This window comes from Ranitomeya imitator, chromosome 7 (genome assembly GCF_032444005.1).
Source record: "Ranitomeya imitator isolate aRanImi1 chromosome 7, aRanImi1.pri, whole genome shotgun sequence".
Lineage (NCBI taxonomy): Eukaryota > Metazoa > Chordata > Amphibia > Anura > Dendrobatidae > Ranitomeya > Ranitomeya imitator.
Genome location: NC_091288.1, coordinates 77610871 through 77632920, shown reverse-complemented (window position 1 = coordinate 77632920; position 22050 = coordinate 77610871). Strand labels below are relative to the sequence as shown.

Here is a 22050-nt window from a genome sequence, read left to right as displayed (position 1 = left end):
CAAGGCAAACAGGATCATGGGGTGCATTAAAAGAGGTCTGGATACACATGATGAGAGCATTATACTGCCTCTGTACAAATCCCTAGTTAGACCGCACATGGAGTATTGTGTCCAGTTTTGGGCACCGGTGCTCAGGAAGGATATAATGGAACTAGAGAGAGTACAAAGGAGGGCAACAAAATTAATAAAGGGGATGGGAGAACTACAATACCCAGATAGATTAGCGAAATTAGGATTATTTAGTCTAGAAAAAAGACGACTGAGGGGCGATCTAATAACCATGTATAAGTATATAAGGGGACAATACAAATATCTCGCTGAGGATCTGTTTATACCAAGGAAGGTGACGGGCACAAGGGGGAATTCTTTGCGTCTGGAGGAGAGAAGGTTTTTCCACCAACATAGAAGAGGATTCTTTACTGTTAGGGCAGTGAGAATCTGGAATTGCTTGCCTGAGGAGGTGGTGATGGCGAACTCAGTCGAGGGGTTCAAGAGAGGCCTGGATGTCTTCCTGGAGCAGAACAATATTGTATCATACAATTATTAGGTTCTGTAGAAGGACGTAGATCTGGGGATTTATTATGATGGAATATAGGCTGAACTGGATGGACAAATGTCTTTTTTCGGCCTTACTAACTATGTTACTATGTTACTATGTAAGACGCCAGTAGCACTATAGGCTTTCAAGATACGAAGTTCCTTGCTGCAGGGACAGACATATCATTGGGGCAACCTGTGCAGCTGCCCAGGGGCCCAAGCAGTGTGGGGCCCATTTTCACATCCAAAGCAGGTAAAATTGTTCATTATGATGAGCTCTTGGACAGCAAAGGGCCCATGTACTGTTCTTGCTCTGAGGCCTTTTTCTGCCTGTGTCTGCTAGTGTCTTGCTGTATATGAAGACGATTTGCAAAGTAATAAAGGGGGTGTCCAGACCTAAGCTATAAAGATGCATTTTAACATGACAAGTTCTTGTTAGGTTATGTGCACACGATCAGTAAACGCTGCAGGTTGGACGCTATGTACTTGCGCAGACTGCAACCCACGGCGTCCAGATGATATAGCATAGTGGATGGTATTTCAAGAAATCCCATGCCCCCTATGCCTCCACAGACCCCCGCGGATCACCTGTGGAACTGACATGTGGCGCTTCTTTACAGATTGCACCATGTCTATTTATCTTGCGGTGTGGAAAGATGCACCGCATGTCCAATAAATTTCACCTGTACAATGTATTGGATGCGGTGAATCAGCCCGCTTCAGTGATCACATGCGGATTTACCAGCATCCAATAGCCGGCAGTGCCTTAGATGGAGCGGACATGTGCTGCATCCAAAGTGCTGACAATTTCAAAACATGCCCTTATACTATAGTGATAAAATCCCTTTAAATAAAGTATTTGTAGGTGTAAAAATAAGTCAAATGAATACTTTTAGGAGAAAGTGAAGGATATCAAGTGTCATTTTACTATTAATTTCATCACTTCAATGATGGAGAACAGAACAGCTCCGCCACTACTGCTTACAGAACAGAAAAACGTCGCTGATGTTTAGGCAGTAACAACTTTTGGATGCTTTTGTAATATTATATATTTTTATTGCATTTTTAAAGTTTTACTTCCAAACACATACCTTTAAATAAAAGTTATCCACCATGCGGCCAGAACAAAAGCAGAGACTAAGAAAAAAAAAAACATAAATCAAGAATAAACACAAGAAAAATAAAAAGAAACATGAAAAAAAAAATAACCACTCCATGAGAGCAGGTAGTCTGTTAAGGAGGAAACCTAAAGCTTCTCACTGCAAAGTGGTACATAGCCCAGTCTTTTCTGATAGGAATTCATTTCACAGTCTGTTTTAGGAATGAAATGTTTGCTTCCCATGCATCATCAGTACGTGTGCATGTGCGTGTAGACATACTATACGTCTAGTATGCGTACCACATGGGAACACACCTATATGCATGTATATACACATATGCATATATAAATATACATATATGTATACATAGATATATAAATACTTTCCTTCATTGATTTTATCAATCTTGAGGTCCTGTAATTTACTTAAATCATCACTGTAAGTGCAAGATGATTGAAGATATAGTTCTTTTACGAGTTCTCTTCCAGTCAGATGTCAGTACACTCAAGTGTCAAGGCAAATTTTCAAGAGAGCAATGCCAAAAACTCTGTGTTCCCCACTCTCACTGTGGAGATAGAACGTTACAAGTAATAAAAGTGATTTTCCTTTGCACAATTGTATTGCTGTTGTTTTTTTTGTTGGCGGTAGGGTTTATTATCTCTGATCCACGTCGGATAAGTTAGTCTTGGCATTGACGCTGCTTTCGTCACTCTGTACCACTGTATACATTTCCTCCATGCTTTCTTCGCTATCGTTCTCTTCCGATTCCGTCAGAAGCTCGTCATCTTTGTATTCTGCCACATCCACCGCAATGCCCAGATGCTCTTTGAGTATTCCATGGTGTTTGACGTGGTAACGCTGGTTCTGAAAAAATTTGATAATGGTGTGCTTAGGCAGATCTAGTTGAGCTGACAGTGTGTGGATGGCTTCCTGGTCAGGGTAAAGGCCAACATCATGGATGAAGCTCTGTAGGATGCCTAGTGCTTCTAATGAGATTTTGGTTCGAGACCTTGGCTTTTTGGTACAGCTGTCCTCTGATGGAGGTGGGACTGGCGGGGCCTCTTCTTTTGGAGGGGAGCTCTCTTTGGCTTGCTGGGCTTGTTGTCCCAGTAGTACCTGTTAAAAAAAAATATCATTTTAAACTTTAATGCTCATATGTAATTAGATGACAACATGGTTTTATACACTTCAAATTCTAGACAGTTCTATTAATTTTGCTCAATACATGCATCTAAAATCAAAGATACTTATAAACTCTTAAGGTGGCATCTATGAAGGGTCCTGCATTATAATGGTGGCCATAAATTTCTCTTTTTTTTTTATTTACTATTTTAATGCTGACTTAGCCTTTTTATCTTAGCATGAGCCACCGCAACACATTTACCTTTATGGATTTCATATAATTTACACCATAAATTGACAAAAAATATAGCTGATTTTGGTCTATCGGGAATAGCCAGTAAGCTAGTGATTATAATTAAAGGCCCTATATATCTCACAGGGATTGTCTGCTATTTAAAAAAAAATTATTAAAAATAGGCATCTCCTCTAAACTGCTGCCAATGTCTTCTACTGGTTTCCTCTGTTGACGGCACAACTGTTTATTTCTGACTCAGACAGAATGTTATCACTGCTACAAATCCGTGATCCCTGATTGGCTTCAGTGAAGACATGATGCCATCTGCCGGAAAAGATGGTCAGAAGACTGGCAGAGGACACTTGAAGCAGTACTGAGGAGCGGCAGAGGTCACGTTGGTATGTTGTTTTTATTTACTTTTTTTTAATTGTAGCACTGCCATGGGCCACATGATTATCTATATATCTTTTAGCTATCTATCTATCTATCTATCCATCTATCTATCTATCTATCTATCTATCTATCTATCTTTTGGTTTTGAACTATTTATCTATCTCATATTATCTACGCGCGTCGGGGGGGTGGGGACACCACTCAGCTACACTCAAGGTAAAAACACTTTGAATATACCCATATACATGGTTAGGTATCAGCTTAGAAGTGGTGGAGACAAACAGGTCATAGGTGGTTTACTGTTAGCTCTAATTAGTAGTGACTTTTCATGCCCTGAGTCAAATATATTGTCCATCATATTACACGCTTGTGAAGATAACCCTTATTTATGCATTATTGCCTTATATTGTAACGTTTAACTATTTAGATTTATTATCAATTATTCTTCTACTTCATTTGAACTTGTGGCATCTCCATTGTGAGGCACTCCGCTAATTTTCTTCTTTGGTATATTTATTGCTTTTAATCAAGCATTAATAAAATTATTGTATTTTATTCTTTTGGATCTCTGTTTTACTGATGTTATTGGACATCTGGACTGTGTGATATATATTTATATATATGCGTGTGTACATATATATATATATATATATACATATATATATATATATGTATATATATATATATATATATATGTGTGTGTGTGTGCATATATGTATATGGTATATAGGCACGCTTTATCTATTTACATGATACTTCCTTCGTTAGTACCTTGTATGAGCTAATTGCTTTTTTCTAAACTACTGTTTAAGAACTGAGACATTCCAGTAGAGCACAGCACGTAAACCCCTACTCGCCAAAGAAGTATTGTACTCATTCCCTGATATAATCAACCACTATTAATAAAACATGTGAGTAGGAAAGAGTATCGGCTTGTTTGCTAAAAGTTGACTACATTAGATAAAGCGTCTCGCCTTCAATCTCTGTGTGTTCAAATATGTTTTGAAGGGGAGAATGGAAACCAGCTGGAACCCATGTGTAAAATATAATGGTCACTGCCTGCAGGGAAGGAAGTGAGATATTGAATGAACGAGTTTAAGAAAGTATATAATGCAGTGTATCATTATGGCAGTGATCTGGATTACATGTAATAAGCACTAGTTTAGTGGTATTTTTCTATCAGACAAGGAATTAAAAAGGAGCTTGAAGGGGTTACTGACACATTGTGTGACCAATCCCTCCGAGACATTTCCCATTGTTTCCGACGGGAGCATATGAGTACAGTTCAGGTGACCAAGAATGTGCGTGTCCAGCAAAACCAATGTCTGGAAAGCTTTTAGTTTTGTGAGTCCTAAATTGTACTTGGTTTTGGCTAGACATCAATCATAAATGGTCATTCCCGAAAAGATTTTGTCTACATTGACACACGTCATGGTGGTCGTCTGGGGAAATATGCCACCCTCAATAAAAACAGGAATCACAATCTGTTGTTGTTTTTATGTATAATGGATCTAAAGCCACATAATGGTTTTACTTTCAGGCTGCATGCTTTATGGATTGAAGAAATGCAGTACTTTGAACAATCTTAAAGGGATTGTCCAGCCATTAAAAAAAAACAAGTTATTGGATAGTGTTTAATATTTTACATACATTTCACATACATCATATTTATATGGGTAGGACAGAATATTTGACAAATGTATGGTTATATATAAGTGCAAAACAAAATATGCATATCTATAGTGGACTTTATTTTATCATAAAGTTATGCCAGTTTTTACACAAGCCCCCAAAAATGTACAACTGTTGTAGGCATTCGTGTATTTTGACCAGTGTAAAAAAAAGTGGGCAAAGCTTACTGGAAGTGGTCGTCATCTGCTACTAAAAGTAAATCAGCCAAGGGTAGAGTCCCATAACCACTTTCTCCACATCTGAGAAAAACGATCCGATCAGACTTTGATCAGAGTTTGATCAGAATGTCGTAATTTTTTCTCAGACGTGTAGAAAAAAATAGTTTCTCCACCTTCTCCATTCTGTGAGTTGGTGAAAATCAGTCAGCGTTTTTTTCACGGACTGATATTGCAAATTTTGATCCAACACTCGGATCAAAATCGACATGTTTCCAATATTGTTCCGCTGATCACTTAGTCCTATGAAAAAATCAGACATATGTGCATCTCCATAACATGTCATACGTACGAATGTTATCCGTGAAAACCACAGCTTACACTCGTCAAGAAAATTGGAGCCTAAATAGGAAGAAAATGGCATAAAATAAGCAATATACCAATAAGCACCTACTATATTCCGCACTGCTTCAGTGCCACTAATCCATGGGTCCTGTCAGCTTCTTTCTAGATAGTTACTGCTGCAGCCAATCGCTGACCTCAGGAGTGAGGCTGAAGTGTATGGCACAAAAACTTCTAAGGCCCAATGACTGCCTGCAGTGGTCACAATGGCAGACAACATGTTGCAGGGAACTAAGAAGAGGTTGGGGGACCTCAAAAGTGTCGGAATTAGGGTGCCAAAAGATTAATCAGGTGAGTACTGTTTCTTTTGCTACTTTATACCATTTTCTCATTTTTGTTGAACTTTTGACACCTTGGAAAACCTCCTTAAAGATAACCAAGCATTATACGCTACTGACAGTGCACAGGTATAGATTGTTCTAGTCTGTCTTCAAAACTTCCATTTAGCTATATTGTTTTTGTTCTAGAAGTAAATGAGCTAAGCTCACATGTAGTAGCCATACCTTATGGCAGATATGGTATATGAACCTCCATCGGTGCTTAGAAGAGTCTCTTTTAATTAAAACATAACAGTTGGAACACAAACAATCATAAAAAACTTCACGTCTATCGCTGCAGTGAAGAAAGTTGAAAAATCCATGTAAGAGCTTGGTTAATCGGGGCGATTCTCTAACTTTGGAGGTCAAATACCCCTGAGAGTCTGTGTATTATTAAATAGAAGTATATATATATATTTACAAGCAGAAATTGTTGAGTACAGGTGTTACATTACATTTTTACTTCAGGCATGTTTAATATTACTTGGCTATTCTTTTTTTCGTTACTATTTCTCCTTGCGGGTTCTATCAGAGGGAAGAAAATAAAACCACCTTCTTCAATATAAAAAGAGCGTGTCAGAGAAAATCAATAGCAGCGGGCAAAATGGTAGGAAGTCAGACATGGAAATATGTGTTCAATTTTATCCAGCCCTAGGTCTACTTTTCCTTTAATATTCTATATATTGCTCATGGCAACTGGTATATTGTTATAACACAACACTGGTTAATAATTGCTTTCCAACAAGTTTTTTATGAAATGGAGATGGTGTCAGGATAGATTGCTATCAGTGTTTACTAGGGGTTAAAGGGGAACCAAACATGATAAATCTGTGTCATGCCATAGCAATCAGACTTAAACTGCAGAAAAACTTATGGAAAAGCTTCACCTTCCTGTAACTAAGTTCCATAAAGTAGATTATGTATTGGACCTATATCACTTTGGACCATTGCATTACTAAACACAATTGCAAGCACAACTGTGAAATCCTCAAACTAATGTTCCAAAATAATTGTGCATTATTTACTTATTATGCATTGCTTATACAGTGCTGTCTCATTCCACAGCACTTTACATACATTATCATCACTGTCCCCTTCTGGGTTCCTAATATAAATTCCCTATCAGAATGCCTTTGAAGTGTGGGAGGAAACTGAAAAACCCAGGGGAAACCCACGCAAACACAGGGAGAACATACAAATTCCTTGGTGGGATTTGAACCCAGGACCTCAACTCTGCAAACCAGCTTTGCTAACCACTGAGCCACCGTGCTGCCCTGCCATTATGGCAAGGCTATTGGGTTCCAATGGGACCATATACAATTCTTCTTGCACAGGGGCCCTTGTTTGTGTCCGCCAGTGCATAAAATGGTTTACATAATATTGTAAAAAATATAACTAGTATAAAGTGCCAAAAGTTCTAGGTGGCTACTGGTACTTCCATAAAACACAACTCCTGTAGAGCAGATGGGTTGATGGACAAAAATTTAGTAAAAAAAAGTATGATCTTTATTAATAAATATAAGGACAAGACATGGCTGAGAGCAAATGAGTCACATGCAGAGATAAAATCTGGGTAAAATCTAGCATAATGAATGGTAAACAAGAAAGAATTCCCTGGAAAATGAGAGGTTCAATCTCCAGAGGAGACATGTTTTCTTTACTATAAGAATTATTCTGCGGAATAGTCCATCTAAAGAGCTGGTCACAGAGGGAACCATTGATGGTTTTAAAAAAGGGCTCATATATTTTTTTTTAGTGCAGTCCGATGGTTTCCACTTCCACGGACTCAATGACTTGCATGGCTGAGTGCGATCTGATTATCGATTTTTGTCTGGTTAGAGGAAAAAATCGGAGACGTGCATGGCCCCATAGAATTACATTGGTCTAGCTGTGACACAATGTTTTGTCAGATCACGCTCAGGCTGAAAATACGGTCATGTTCACGAGCCCTTAGGCTGATGTATTAAGTGCCCATCTCTCTGGACTCCTTGGAGGATCCTCGGATTCTCCTGTAGACCATTCTGACCCTGCAGTAGTAGGCTAAGGAAATACATTGACAAAATTAGAGCAGTAGACAACGTGAGAACCTCTCTCCTTATTTAATTCATGTGACCACTATACTTCTCTATTACTCTAACTAAAAGGGAACCTGTCACCTGAATTTGGCGGGACCGGTTTTCGACCATATGGGCAATGTTGCCTTGCGCAGGCGTGTACTACGGAGGACAGAGAATGAACTTCAATCCAATATTGCGGCCAGCATGCAGCCAGCGGGTAAGGAAAGGGTGAATCAAACACCTGAAAACTCCGCCCATATGACCGAAAACCGGTCCCGCCAAATTCAGGTGACAGGTTCCCTTTAAGTCACTTTTAGTTGAGTAGAAAGCTATTTGGTACACCATAGTGTAACTGGAGGACTTATGATGCATGTGTCCTATGTTTGGTGGCAGACGACTACTGACATGCCATTATGCCTTGGTCAAGTTATCTAAATACAGAGCTAGAATAGTAAATTAAAATTTGTTCCAAATGAAGCTAAAATAGTAAAATATAATATTAATTGTGTTAGTCGGGATCTGAAGTCCCACCACAGGTCCAATTTACTGATTTAGAAGATTAAGGGGCAAACAAAGATGCATCTGATGTGACGCCAGATCTCTGCCTTTCAGATGTGTATGTAAAGCATATTTAAGAAAGAAGATTACAATTCAGAATCACAAGTATCACAGCCTGTCATTTATGCGGTAGAAGTCAATCATATAAGTGTGGCCTCTGGTTAAAATGCTTTGCTCCCGCTGCCCGCACTGTAACACATATAGTCTGGCTGGTCTACTGGGACATCCTGAGTCCTGTCATTAGGCCTCTTGGGTATGCAAGGAGCTGTCCTGGACTTTTCAATGCCACGCTGGTAGTTTTCACACACCATAATCATCACAAGTGACCAGTGGTGACCTGATGACTTTCCTTCCCCCCCCCCCAAAAAAAAAAAACACTACAAGTTGGTAATTGAGGGCACTCAATCACTGAAATCTGCGGAGGACCTCAATCCCCTAATAAGCCCTTTCACTAAAAATATGTTTTAAAATGGTCACTGAATTGGTAAAGTCATCAAAATCATTCTAAGCATGTTATTTGCTCATGGGAACATAGTTTTAGACTAAAGCCAGAATGACACGAGCAAAGTGTACAAATATAGCCTTCTATAGTATAATACAGTTTACACATGCTAAACTGTAGAATTTCTTAAGAAAGCATTTCTGCGTCTTTGACATTGCTAGAAGACATGGGGAACTGAGGCCCCAAGGGTCACGAACACAGAATCCTGCATTTGCCCATTTTGCCCTTGGTTTCAAACTAACGCAAAGAAAAGATTCGACCTTAAAAGATTTTGTTCAATCTCAGGCATTCCCCTTGTTCTTGCATTCACCCTGCAAGCAGCTGTTTCTCAGTGGAGACAGCACCACAACCTGCCCCCATTGCTTCCTGAATGCCTTTGTAGCTTATCTAGATGTAATCTAGGTACACGGTGGAGAAATTAGAAAAACTAAATGCAGAAATTACAGAGGCTAAACACAAACCACACTATTGGCACTTGATGTGCATTAACCCTTTCTAAAAAGTCTGTTTTGGTCACTGCTCAAGCTATAATATTCCCTTTCTAGAGATTGAGGTGATATGACAACTGCTAACAATTAATACAGCATTGACTTATGATAAGTGACTTTTAGCAGACTCTTAAAGGGCTTTTCCATAACTTTTTTTCAAGCTGGACAGAGGGAACGGATCGTTAGAAAAACAAAAAAAGTGTTAATTACCAGTCTGGCCCTGCTGCTCTATATGTAAGACCATAATTGATTAGGTCCTATCCATTCAGTCACCTGACCTGTAAGGACACTGATTGGCTGCAGGGTCAGATGACTGATTTGCAGGATGTGGTCAATTCCGGTGGCATGATGTCCTGTTCATCAGTCACCTGCAGTCAGTCATAGGCCTCAGTGGTCAGGTTGACACAAGGAATCGGACTTCTTTGCTTCTGATCTCAGGTATATCACTCAAACAGCGGCGATGCAGAAGTGGGTGATTGGTAAGTAACTGTTGGTTTTTTATTTGATAAGAATCCCACCTCTTTGAACATTTTCAAAAATATAATGGAAAACTCCTTAAAAGTGGAGTTGTACTTTCACAGAAGTTTTGATAAGTCAAAGAGACCTTTCTGATATTTAATAATAATAATAATAATACTAATAATAATAATAATCTTTATTTTTATATAGCGATAACATATTCCGCAGCGCTTTACAGTTTTGCACACATTATCATCACTGTCCCCATGGGGCTCACAATCTAAATTCCCTATCAGTATGTCTTTGGTATTTTGATTTGTGTGGGTCTTTGGAGCTTTGACCACTACTAATATCTAAAACTGAGGGGCAGAAGTGCTCAGAGGAGTGCAGCTCTCCTCAGAAGCTGAAGACGGGCTCCATTGAAACGCTTTGAGCTTGTCTTCAGTTGACATGAGCAAATATCGTCGGATCCCTCCTTATTCAGCTCGCTAATAGAGCTTTCTGAATCACTGCAGCGGGAATCCGGAAGCCTGGATCGCTCATGATAATCAGGTGTTCGGTGCTGCAGCTGCATGTGTTGCGGCTGTGACAGTCACAACACATGTATGGAGAGCCTGTGTGTTGTGACTGTCATACAGCCACGACACATGCAGCTGTGGCATCAGTTTTTTGCCATCAGCTGCAATCCATTGAATGTTGAAAAAAACGGATCCGTCGCAGATTGTGAAACACTGATGCGACAGATCCGGTTTTTCACTCGATCCGACTAGCTGATCCGGCTAATTGGATCCTAAAAAAATCGGAGCATTCTCAGTTTAAAATAGTCCGTTGCTGGATTCCGTCATTTGACTGATCTGGCGCCGTAGGTTTCCATTATAGCAAACGACAGACGGCGATGGATCCATCGCTGTCCGTTTTTTCGATGAACACCAAAAATGTTACTCTGTCCGTTGTCTCCGGCTGCCGAACAGATAATTTTTGACAGATCCGGCGAATGACGGATGAAACATGAGGTCATCCATCGCAATCCGTCGCTAATACAAGTCCAGACCAAAAGTTTGGACACACCTTCTCATTTTAAGATTTTCTATATTTTCATGACTATGAAAATTGTAAATTCACACTGAAGTCATCAAAACTATGAATTAACACATGTGGAATCATATACTTAACAAAAAAGTGTGAAAGAACTGAAAATATATCTTATATTCTAGGTTCTTCAAATTAGCCACCTTTTGCTTTGATGACTGCTTTGCAATGGTGTGTGGAGGTGCTTTGCTGGTGACACTGTTGGGGATTTATTCAAAATTGAAAGCATACTGAACCAGCATGGCTACCACAGCATCTTGCAGCGGCATGCTATTCCATCCGGTTTGCATTTAATTGGACCATCATCTATTTTTCAACAGGACAATGACCCCAAACACACCTCCAGGCTGTGTAAGGGCTATTTGACCAAAGAGGAGAGTGATGGGGTGCTACGCCAGATGACCTGGCCTCCACAGTCACCAGACCTGAACCCAATTGTGATGGTTTGGGGTGAGCTGGACCGCAGAGTGAAGGCAAAAGGGCCAACAAGTGCTAAGAATCTCTGGGAACTCCTTCAAGATTGTTGGAAGACCATTTCCGGTGACTACCTCTTGAAGCTCATTAAGAGAATGCCAAGAGTGTGCAAAGCAGTCATCAAAGCAAAAGGTGGCTACTTTGAAGAACCTAGAATATAAGACTTATTTTCAGTTGTTTCACACTTTTTTGTTAAGTATATAATTCCACATGTGTTAATTCATAGTTTTGATGCCTCAGTGTGAATTAACAATTTTCATAGTCAAGAAAATACAGAAAAATCCTTAAATGAGAAGGTGTGTCCAAACTTTTGGTCTGTACTGTATATATATATATATATATATATATATATACAGACGTCACCGCTCTGCTGTCCAGAATCCCAGAGTGCCTATCAGCCATATCCTCCTTCTTCTCCTCTCGCTTCCTCAAACTCAATGTGGACAAATCTGAACTCATAATCTTTCCTCCATCCCACAAATCTTCCTTACCTGACCTATCTATCGCAGTCAATGACATCATGCTTTCCCCCGTACCCGAAGTCTGCTGCCTCGGAGTAACCTTCGACTCTGCCCTGTCCTTCAAACCACACATCCAAGCTCTTTCCACCTCCTGTCGCCTCCAGCTCAAAAATATCTCCAGGATCCGTCCTTTCTTCAACCCCCAATCTACTAAAATGCTTGTGCACGCCCTCATCATCTCCCGCCTTGACTACTGCAACATCCTTTTCTGTGGCCTCCCTGCTAACACCCTTGCACCTCTCCAGTCCATCCTTAACTCTGCTGCCCGACTAATCCATCTCTCTCCTCGCTACTCCTTCGCTTCCCCCCTCTGCAAATCTCTTCACTGGCTCCCATTCCCTCAGCGTATCCAGTTCAAATTACTAATATTGACCTACAAAGCCATCCACAACCTGTCTCCTCCATATATCTCTGAACTAATCTCCCGATATCTTCCCTCACGTGATCTCCGGTCCTCCCAAGACCTCCTTCTCTCCTCCACACTTATTCGCTCCTCATCCAATCGCCTCCAAGATTTCTCCCGAATATTCCCCATCCTCTGGAACTCTCTGCCCCAACACGTCCGACTATCAACCACAGTCGGATCCTTCAGACGGAACCTGAAAACTCATCTCTTCAGGAAAGCCTACAGCCTGCACTGACACCGCTGCTGCCTCATCACTATCGAAGCTACCACCTCACCAACACCGGAGCTACCGCCTCACCAACACCGGAGCTACCGCCTCACCAACACCGGAGCTCCTGCAACCCTCAACCTACTGTCTCTTTCCCCATAATCCTGTAGAATATAAGCCCGCAAGGGCAGGGTCCTCGCCCCTCTGTATCAGTCCGTCATTGTTAGTTTGTTTACTGTATGTGATATCTGTAACTTGTATGTAACCCCTTCTCATGTACAGCACCATGGAATCAATGGTGCTATATAAATAAATTATAATATATATATATATATATATATATATATATATATTCACTTGAAAGTGCCGATTCACTAGAAAGACTGTTCTGGTGAATTCTAATTTCCATATAATAAAATATACTAATTGATATATCACAATCAATCTTTATTTTAGACATTTTGACCCTAAGTGACCGGCCGTAATTACCTTGCAGTTCACCCTGGCATATAGTGAGTTAAAGCTCAGTCATCCTTTTAGTGGGGAGCGTTAATGGTCCTACAGGAAGGTCGCCCTGCAATCTGCTGAAAGGTTTTGATTGAAAATGTTATTGAGCGGCTCTGCATCACTCAGCTCCCTGTTTATTATATTTCATAGGTAGGGTAGGTGCCAAGACATTAAACTGCCAATAAACTATTAATACCGATTTCCTTCTGCTCCAGTCTTCATCACCAATGCAAATATCGTCCAGCTAAGAACAGCACAATGGGGATGCAAATCTTAATGCTGACAGAAATTTGCATTATTTGATCTATCTGCCTTTCTCATATACACTGGAAGGTTTCTCAGGGATACATGAAAGGAAATATTTTCTGCAAAGAGATGTAACCATGCTGATCTGACTGAATAAATAACGATGTTTATTTAGAAATGGCAACATACACCACAGCACTGCACAGAGCAGGTTCATTCACTATGCTGGTAGTGTGGCAGGTACCTGCACCATCATAGAAGTGCCATATAAAAAAACGTCAAAACAGGCATGAAAATATTTTTTTCATAGATAACTGCATCCTTTACCTTGCGGAGTGTGATATGTACAAGACAGAATTATGGGGCTTCATGTGCCGCACACAGTACCAATCAAATACTGTAAATCTGCACTTTTGGGGTAAAAAATAAAATGAAATTATCATTTTTTTTAATTAAAAACTTATGGCTTACCTCGGTCACTATGATCAACCCCTTGTGGCACTGACCTAAATGAAAAAAAACTCTCTGCCGTATAAATTATTATAACTAATGCTTCATTATTTTCATGATCGGCTTTGTCATTAGACTTTCTGCCTCCTTTAGCTCATCTCAATGAGAGTATAATGTAAATATGAAAATGCTAGGTATGATATTTGGTGACAGACTGGGGATGTATAGAAAATGCATTGCAAATTCAAGCACAAATATGGCTAGTAATGTCCTTCAGTGCAGATGTAGTAATGATCAATTAGACCAATATTAGGGGCAGTATAAGGAGTTGGTGAATTGGGGCACTAGTAAGGAAGGACAATATTCAGACTATAAAACACTCTGCCAAACTTTTATTTGTACAAACAACTGAACTCTGTGTCTGAGCTGCTGATAAGGAAAGCTAGGGTCATACGACCATATTTTCTCTTATCCGAAAGAAACAGTCAGATTATGTTAATCACACTCTGATCAAACTCTGATCAGAGTATGATCAGAGTGTGATCAGATTTTCTCGGATGTGGAGAAGATGGAATAAAAAATGTCTCCATCTTGTCCGTTTTGTCAGTCCATGAAAATTGGCATCTCGGAAATGCTTAAATTTAGTCTAAGGAAAAAATTGGACATGTGCACAGCCACATAGAATAATATTGGTCTGAGTGCATTCCGATGTTTTGTCAGATCGCACTTGGACCGAAAATATGGTCAAGTGCACAAGCCTTAGTGCTGTAGGTTCCCTGGCGGAATGAGCACTTTTTTAGTGTGACAAGAGACAGTTACAATAGGGCTATTTAACAGTCATCATATTGAGCTTCAGGAACCTCAGGGGTGTGGTCTAAAACCCTGCCACGGGCACCAAGAGACCTCGTCGTGCCTCTGAAAAAATCAACAAACTTATCAAAACTATTAGAAACTTTTCCCTGTAATCGGTACTCCAACTGTCTAATTGTGAAGACAATGTAGCTACTACCATTATATCAAAAATCCTTGTGTATATAAATGGTTTTAGCAGTTTTCCTGGTAATGAAAACATATCAGATAAATCCTAATATATTTACTATGGGGTGAGGCAATTTAATTAAACTCTGTTGAGTAGGATTGTATTGATGGCTTTACACATAGGAATTTTACCAAGCCAAGTTTATTCAGCAAATAGGAGCAATGCTTTTGCAGACTGAAGCTATTTTGCATCGTGATGTGGCCTGTAATGTTCCTATGCCAAGGAAAACCAGTTATGGTATTAGACGTGATTGTATTTATTGTGGATTTATTAACGTTTCCAAAGCCGCTGGAGGAGAAATCTTTTCTTCCATTTCCAAAATGAGACTCACAAGGCACATAGAGTTTACTCAATATCTTAGCAAGAAGATGGGGTGAAATTAATTTGGTTAACCTACGTCTCTAGGGAACAAGTACAAGTATGAAGTTCTTCTGATTCCAAATACATGGTTCATAACAGAAGATATTGTTTTGATTTAATAATGATAGTTAATCATCAAAACAGAAATGAGAATACATAACAAGTTCAGCTAGATAAAACAACCATAAGACAAAAAATAACTCTACTGATGGAAAGGATGATTCTCACGAAACGTCAATGCTATTGACACTGAAAGGGTGCCGAGAGTTACATGTTAATGACCTATACTGCAAATAAATCAATATGAAGTTGGAGGGGGGTGATGCCGGTACCCCCACCCAAGATCATATCAGATCTTCTCCGGCAGAGGCTACATATAAGCTATGCATTGAATCATAGAATCATAGAATGTTAGAGTTGGAAGGGATCTCCAGGGTCATTGTGTCCAACCCCCTGCTCAAAGCAGGATTCACTAAACCATCTCAGACAGATGTCTGCCCAGCCTCTGTTTGATGACTTCCATTGAAGGAGAACTCACCACCTCTTGTGGCAGCCTGTTCCACTCATTGATCACCCTCACTGTCAAAAAGCTTTTTCTAATATCTAATCTAATGGAACACTTCTGCCGAGCACTGCTGCCTATTTTTCTTTCCCAATACTTATCTTTCTTGAGAACAAATCGGGCTTATTGATATTCAAGGTGCCCAATCACTTTTTCCTGACTTAACAGATGGACAACAGTCCTGATGTAAACAGCTAAATATGTCTGACATAAGTCTGCTGTGTATGGCTCTCCAGAACGTGGTTGAAGTTATAGAATTTTTAATTATAGGTCAGCATAAAATAATTTCCAATTGTTTTCCTCGTTGAAATAAAAACACATATACTCTATGCAGATGCTGTTCCACTGGTGTCACCACTTGTGTACCCATGGCTCATGTGAGGTTGTAATGTCATGCAAACCCCGTGCTCAATCAGCATTGGCATCACTGCCCCGCCAAGATGAAGGGAACGGCCAAGTTAAAGGAGCTCACATGAGGTTGTTATGTCACATGAGTGCTACGCCCAATCAGTGTTGGTGTCACTGCCCTGGCCTTCAGACGTATAAGTAACCAAGAGGAAGCGAGCAGCCAGCCGCAGCTCTCACTCCCTCTTGATTACTGATACATCCATAGACGGGGATACTGTCGCCAGCACTGATTGGGTGAAGGACTCTCGTGACATAACAACCTCATGTGAGCACCTTTAACTTGGCCACTCAAAACTGCTTAGCTCATTGATTGGCTGCTGTGATGCTGACATGATGACACATGCAGCAGTGGCGAGACTCGGTGGTGGACCTGAGGTAGATGAATATTGCGCAGTTTGTTTCTTTAGAATAACCTGCAGCCGGGGATTCACATTTATTGAGAGGAAGTAACATTCTCAATAAACAGCAAGTAGTTTGTGTACCTTGTATCCATAATAATGCATTTCAAACCTGAATACTTTCTATTTAACCAACTACTAACCATTTTTCTACACATTTGCTTTAAATTATAATTTTGCTGGCCTTTTTTTCAATGATGAGACCACATAAATTATTATATTTGCTAGGTAATAGTGTCTTTTAACTTTGGTAATAACTCATTTTCCAGCTCCACTTTGTCATTAGTATTTGTGCCTTTGTTAGTTCATCTCATTGCTAGTATTAAGTCCATATGAAAATTCTAGGTGTAACCTATGATATTTGGTGACAGACTGGGGACATATGGAAAATGCATTGCAAATCGAAGCTTAGAAGGCCATATACAGAGCAGCAATGTGCAGTGTGCGTGTTAGTACTTTCATCTATCATAAAGCAGAATATGCGTTACAGCAAGTCACACCTGCATGAAAGCCTTAACACATAAAGACACCATGTATTAGGTTTCACATTTGTTGGCCTTTCATGACCTGTTTGTAGTAAAACCTTCATGTAGAATCGTTCAAGAGTATAAAGCATTTTACATCTGCATGGTTGGGGGCGGGGTGGTTGATTGATGGTACAAATTAAGGCAGGTGTACCCCTTCAAGGTACTGGAGGCTGTGGTGGAATACCCACAATTCGAAACAGAATTTGGTACTGATATTGCCCAACGCAGCCCAATACTAGTCCACAAGGGATTATCTTATACTAATATAGTACAATTACACTTTAATGATATTTTTAATTTACCTGCTGAATCCAATTTGGACTGTTAAGATAGTGGCTTGTCAAGTTTGACTACATATATCCAGTTACATAAGTCTTTTAAGTTGTATCCGAACCCAATAAAGAGGAGTTGCCACCAGGACAGGTTACTTCACATTCATCATATCAGTAATCCTAACTCGGGAAGTCTAGAAAATGGCTTATCCCATTGAGTCCTTAGCTTTTCTTAAGGTACCTTCACACATAACGATATTGTTAACGATATCGTTGCATTTTGTGACGTAGCAACGATATCGTTAATGAAATCGTTATGTGTGACAGCGACCAACGATCAGGCCCCTGCTGGGAGATCGTTGGTCGCTGAACAAAGTCCAGAACTTTATTTCGTCGCTGGATCTCCCGCGGACATCGCTGGATCGGCGTGTGTGACACCGATCCAGCGATGTCTTCACTGGTAACCAGGGTAAACATCGGGTAACTAAGCGCAGGGCAGCGCTTAGTAACCCGATGTTTACCCTGGTTATCATCCTAAAAGTAAAAAAACAAACACTACATACTTACCTACCGCTGTCTGTCCCCCGGCGCTGTGCTCTGCACTCCTCCTGCACTGGCTGTGAGCGTCGGTCAGCCGGAAAGCAGAGCGGTGACGTCACCGTTCTGCTTTCCGGCCGCTGTGCTCACACAGACAGTACAGGAGGAGTGCAGAGAAGCAGAGCGCCGGGGACAGACAGCATTAGGTAAGTATGTACTGTTTGTTTTTTTTACTTTTAGGATGGTAACCAGGGTATACATCGGGTTACTAAGCGCGGCCTTGCGCTTAGTTACCCGATGTTTACCCTGGTTACCGGCATTGTTGGTCGCTGGAGAGCGGTCTGTGTGACAGCTCTCTAGCGACCAAACAGCGACGCTGCAGCGATCCGGATCGTTGTCGGTATCGCTGCAGCGTCGCTTAATGTGAAGGGGCCTTTAGAGCTAAGAGAGATTACATGATATGCTTAATTACCATCATGGTGCCTAGCTAGTATACAGAAACTGTACAAAATTGAAAGTAAACCTCCCCAACATCAGGTCTTCTCAATGGTCCATTGAAAGTGGCCATGCGCATTAGATAAAAGTAGATTGATTGAACTACTGTTGAGTGAACGATTGTCTGGTGAACGATTGTTTTGTTGATGCAGCCTTACATATCTTAATTCATATAGTCATTCAACCTGGTGATACATTTTCAATGACACCAGACAAAGACTGAAAGAATCATCTTTGAAGCAATGATTGTTTATGGAGAAATGATACCAAGACAGACATCTTTCATTTGACTTTCAGAAGAAAAAGTCAAACATGGCCGACTTCTTTCTGAGGGCTGGCGATATGTTATTGGTTGGATAAAACATGAAATTTTGCCCTGAGTCTCTTTAAAGGAATTATCTGGGACTATTTTATTTTTTTCTTATGGGCCTAAGAACTTATAGGCAGGTAGCTGCTACTGCATGTTGTGCTGATCTCCACAGGCTCAGAATGATCACTTACAACTCCTGATGGAATTTCTGCTGCTTCGGGTGACATACATCAATAGAGCAGCTCCTTCTCTTCCATGCTTCTCTGTTGATGGAGTGTGACATGCTGATTGACAGCAAGCTTCCCGCTGTTTAACTGTGGGCAATCAGCTGTCAATCAGTATAACGTCAGCAGAGCAGCCTGGAAGAGCTTCCCTGTTGATATGAAGCTGAAGCAGCAGAATCGCAGGCAGGAGCAGTCAGTCACTGTCCTGAGCTGGAAAGGACAGGCAGGTAGTTAGTAACTATTGCCTGTCAGTTCTTAGCCCCATTAGAAAAAAAGAAAGTAGTCCCAGATAACCCCTTTAAATATAGTAGTAGCTCTTATGTAGACAAGCATCAGTTCAATACATTATGCAGAGGGATAAGCTGTCAGAAGTAACACTTCTAAACAGAGGTAACCACGTTGATCTATGCATTCATATATCCCTAAATAAAGAGACTTCTTGCATGAACATTTTTCGCTTAAGCCAAGTTTCTACCTCATGGCTGAATTTAAAGAGCCATAAATAGTGGCTTTTAAGCTTCTAATAGATTATCTAACGTTTAAATGGCTGTATGCTTATTAAAGTCATGTGTCCTATTAGTCCGGTGAATGCAGCTTTTGTATTTGTACATATCTTTTATTGGTGGGAGCTCCACTGCTCTGCATGTTTTTGCCAAATAGTTATTAGATTCAGTTCTTTGGCTAAAAAGGAAATAAAAAGGAGTATGATATCTGTAAAAGTACACGCGGTGTAAATGAGATATTTATGGTATATAATTGACCCTTGAAAGGTTACCTCTGTAATAACGCTATGAAGATTTTCTACAACGTCGTACTTCTACACTGCAGATTAACTCCTTATTGGATATTCTTATGCCTTGGCTTGTGACTCAAATGTGAATGCAGACTTTCGCAAGTACCTAAATTGATAATTGATCATTTTTATCTGAATTGTGTCTGCTTGATAATATGGAAGCCAGTAATAGATTGCTGTTTGTACACTTCCCTAATAGATAATAGTTCTCCTTCTACATCCTCCCAATAGTCACACTCCTCCACCTACAATTATTGCTTCCCGAACCTGTATACCGTTTATTAAAGAAAGTACCATATTGCCAATCCTCAGTAGGCACACAATGCTGTCTACCAAATATCACCTGTTCCATTTAGGAGAAGAATATTGGACCAAAACAAGAACTGGATCCAAAAATATATATTTTTGTATTGGATACAGAATATTAGTTTCTTTATTATTATTATTATTATTATTATTATTATTATTATTATTATTTATTGTCATAGCGCCATTTATTCCACGGTGCTTTACATGTATCCACAACATTTCACAACAATATACCCAATAATGGTTTTTATAACCTACATTCATCTTCCGCGCATGGACTAATTCACACAACTATATAGCAACCATGTTTTCTTGTCCATATTACATTAGGCATTGCAGCTCCAACCAATAGCATCATATATGGTGCATGGTTGGTATGGGTATAACACCTTTATGATGCTGTGGATTAAGATCATGTAGTATACCTATACTTAATCAGCAGAGCAAGAATAGGTAGATCCATTGTAGGATGCATGTGCTCAGTTTAGGCCTCAATCAGACATCTGTGAAAAAAATACCAATTTTCACCAATGTGCTGGTTAAATTTTCATAAATTTCTGGTTATTGCACCAGTTTTTGTCATCAGAGTGACATCCATTTCTTTTTTATTTAAGAAAAAAACTTCCAAGTGTCTTCTACCCATTAACTGTAAAAAATAGACAGAACTCAAAAGACACACCGATGGAAACCATATGCTGTCCATTTTGTATTTGTCATGTAGTCATTTATATAAACCGGCAATTTTGCTAGTGACTTGACACGTCTCTTTTTTTTTGCAGAAAAATACAAGATCGGTGAGCAGCCCCATAAAATATGGTGGCACTTGGTATATCTATGAAAAACACAGAACGAACACTTATCTGAATAAATAGACGTCTGAATGAGGACTTGGAGATTCGTTTCATTCCAACTGAAAATCAAAATGTTAAAAATTTGAATCTCTAGGAGTTTTCTCTTTGTCAACTCTTCAATGGTAAATGAAAATAGGATGCAGTGGCACGTAAACGTTTGGGCACCCCTGGTCAAAATTACTGTTATTGTGAACAGATAAGCTGGTTAATGAGAAAATGATCTCTAAAAGGGCTAAAGTTAAAGATGACACATTTCTTTGATATTTTAGGCAAAAAATTATATACTTTATATATATACAGTATATATACATTTTAATATACAATGCCTACAAGTAGTATTCAACCCCCTGCAGATTTAGCAGGTATAATAAGATGCAAATAAGTTAGAGCCCTCAAACTTCAAACAAGAGCAGGATTTATTAACAGATGCATAAATCTTACAAACCAAAAAGTTTTGTTGCTCAGTTAAATTTTTATAAATTTTAAACATAAAAGTGTGGGTCAATTATTATTCAACCCCTCGGTTTAATATTTTGTGGAATAACCTTTGTTTGCAATTACAGCTAATAATCATCTTTTATAAGACCTGATCAGGCCGGCACAGGTCTCTGGAGTTATCTTGGCCCACTCCTCCATGCAGATCTTCTCCAAGTTATCTAGGTTCTTTGGGTGTCTCATGTGGACTTTAATCTTGAGCTCCTTCCACAAGTTTTCAATTGGGTTAAGGTCAGGAGACTGACTAGGCCACTGCAACACCTTGATTTTTTGCCTCTTGAACCAGGCCTTGGTGTTCTTGGCTGTGTGCTTTGGGTCGTTGTCTTGTTGGAAGATGAAATGACGACCCATCTTAAGATTCTTGATGGAGGAGCGGAGGTTCTTATCCAAAATCTCCAGGTAGGCCGTGCTATCCATCTTCCCATGGATGCGGACCAGATGGCCAGGCCCCTTGGCTGAGAAACAGCCCCACAGCATGATGCTGCCACCACCATGCTTGACTGTAGGGATGGTATTCTTGGGGTCGTATGCAGTGCCATCCAGTCTCCAAAC

General features: G+C 39.9%; 1 protein-coding gene across 3 annotated transcripts in view; it reads right to left on the bottom strand.

Annotated features, from left to right (window-relative positions):
- Nucleotides 1–1574: 1574 nt before the first annotated feature.
- Nucleotides 1575–22050, bottom strand: part of SATB2 (SATB homeobox 2) — a 218899-nt gene continuing 198423 nt past the window's right edge. For all 3 annotated transcript variants that reach the window (XM_069733543.1, XM_069733545.1, XM_069733544.1), the window contains one exon: nucleotides 1575–2753. In XM_069733543.1, coding sequence (XP_069589644.1) covers nucleotides 2292–2753 — 462 coding nt within the window. In that variant the 3' untranslated portion in view covers nucleotides 1575–2291. The remainder of the gene's footprint in view (nucleotides 2754–22050) is intronic.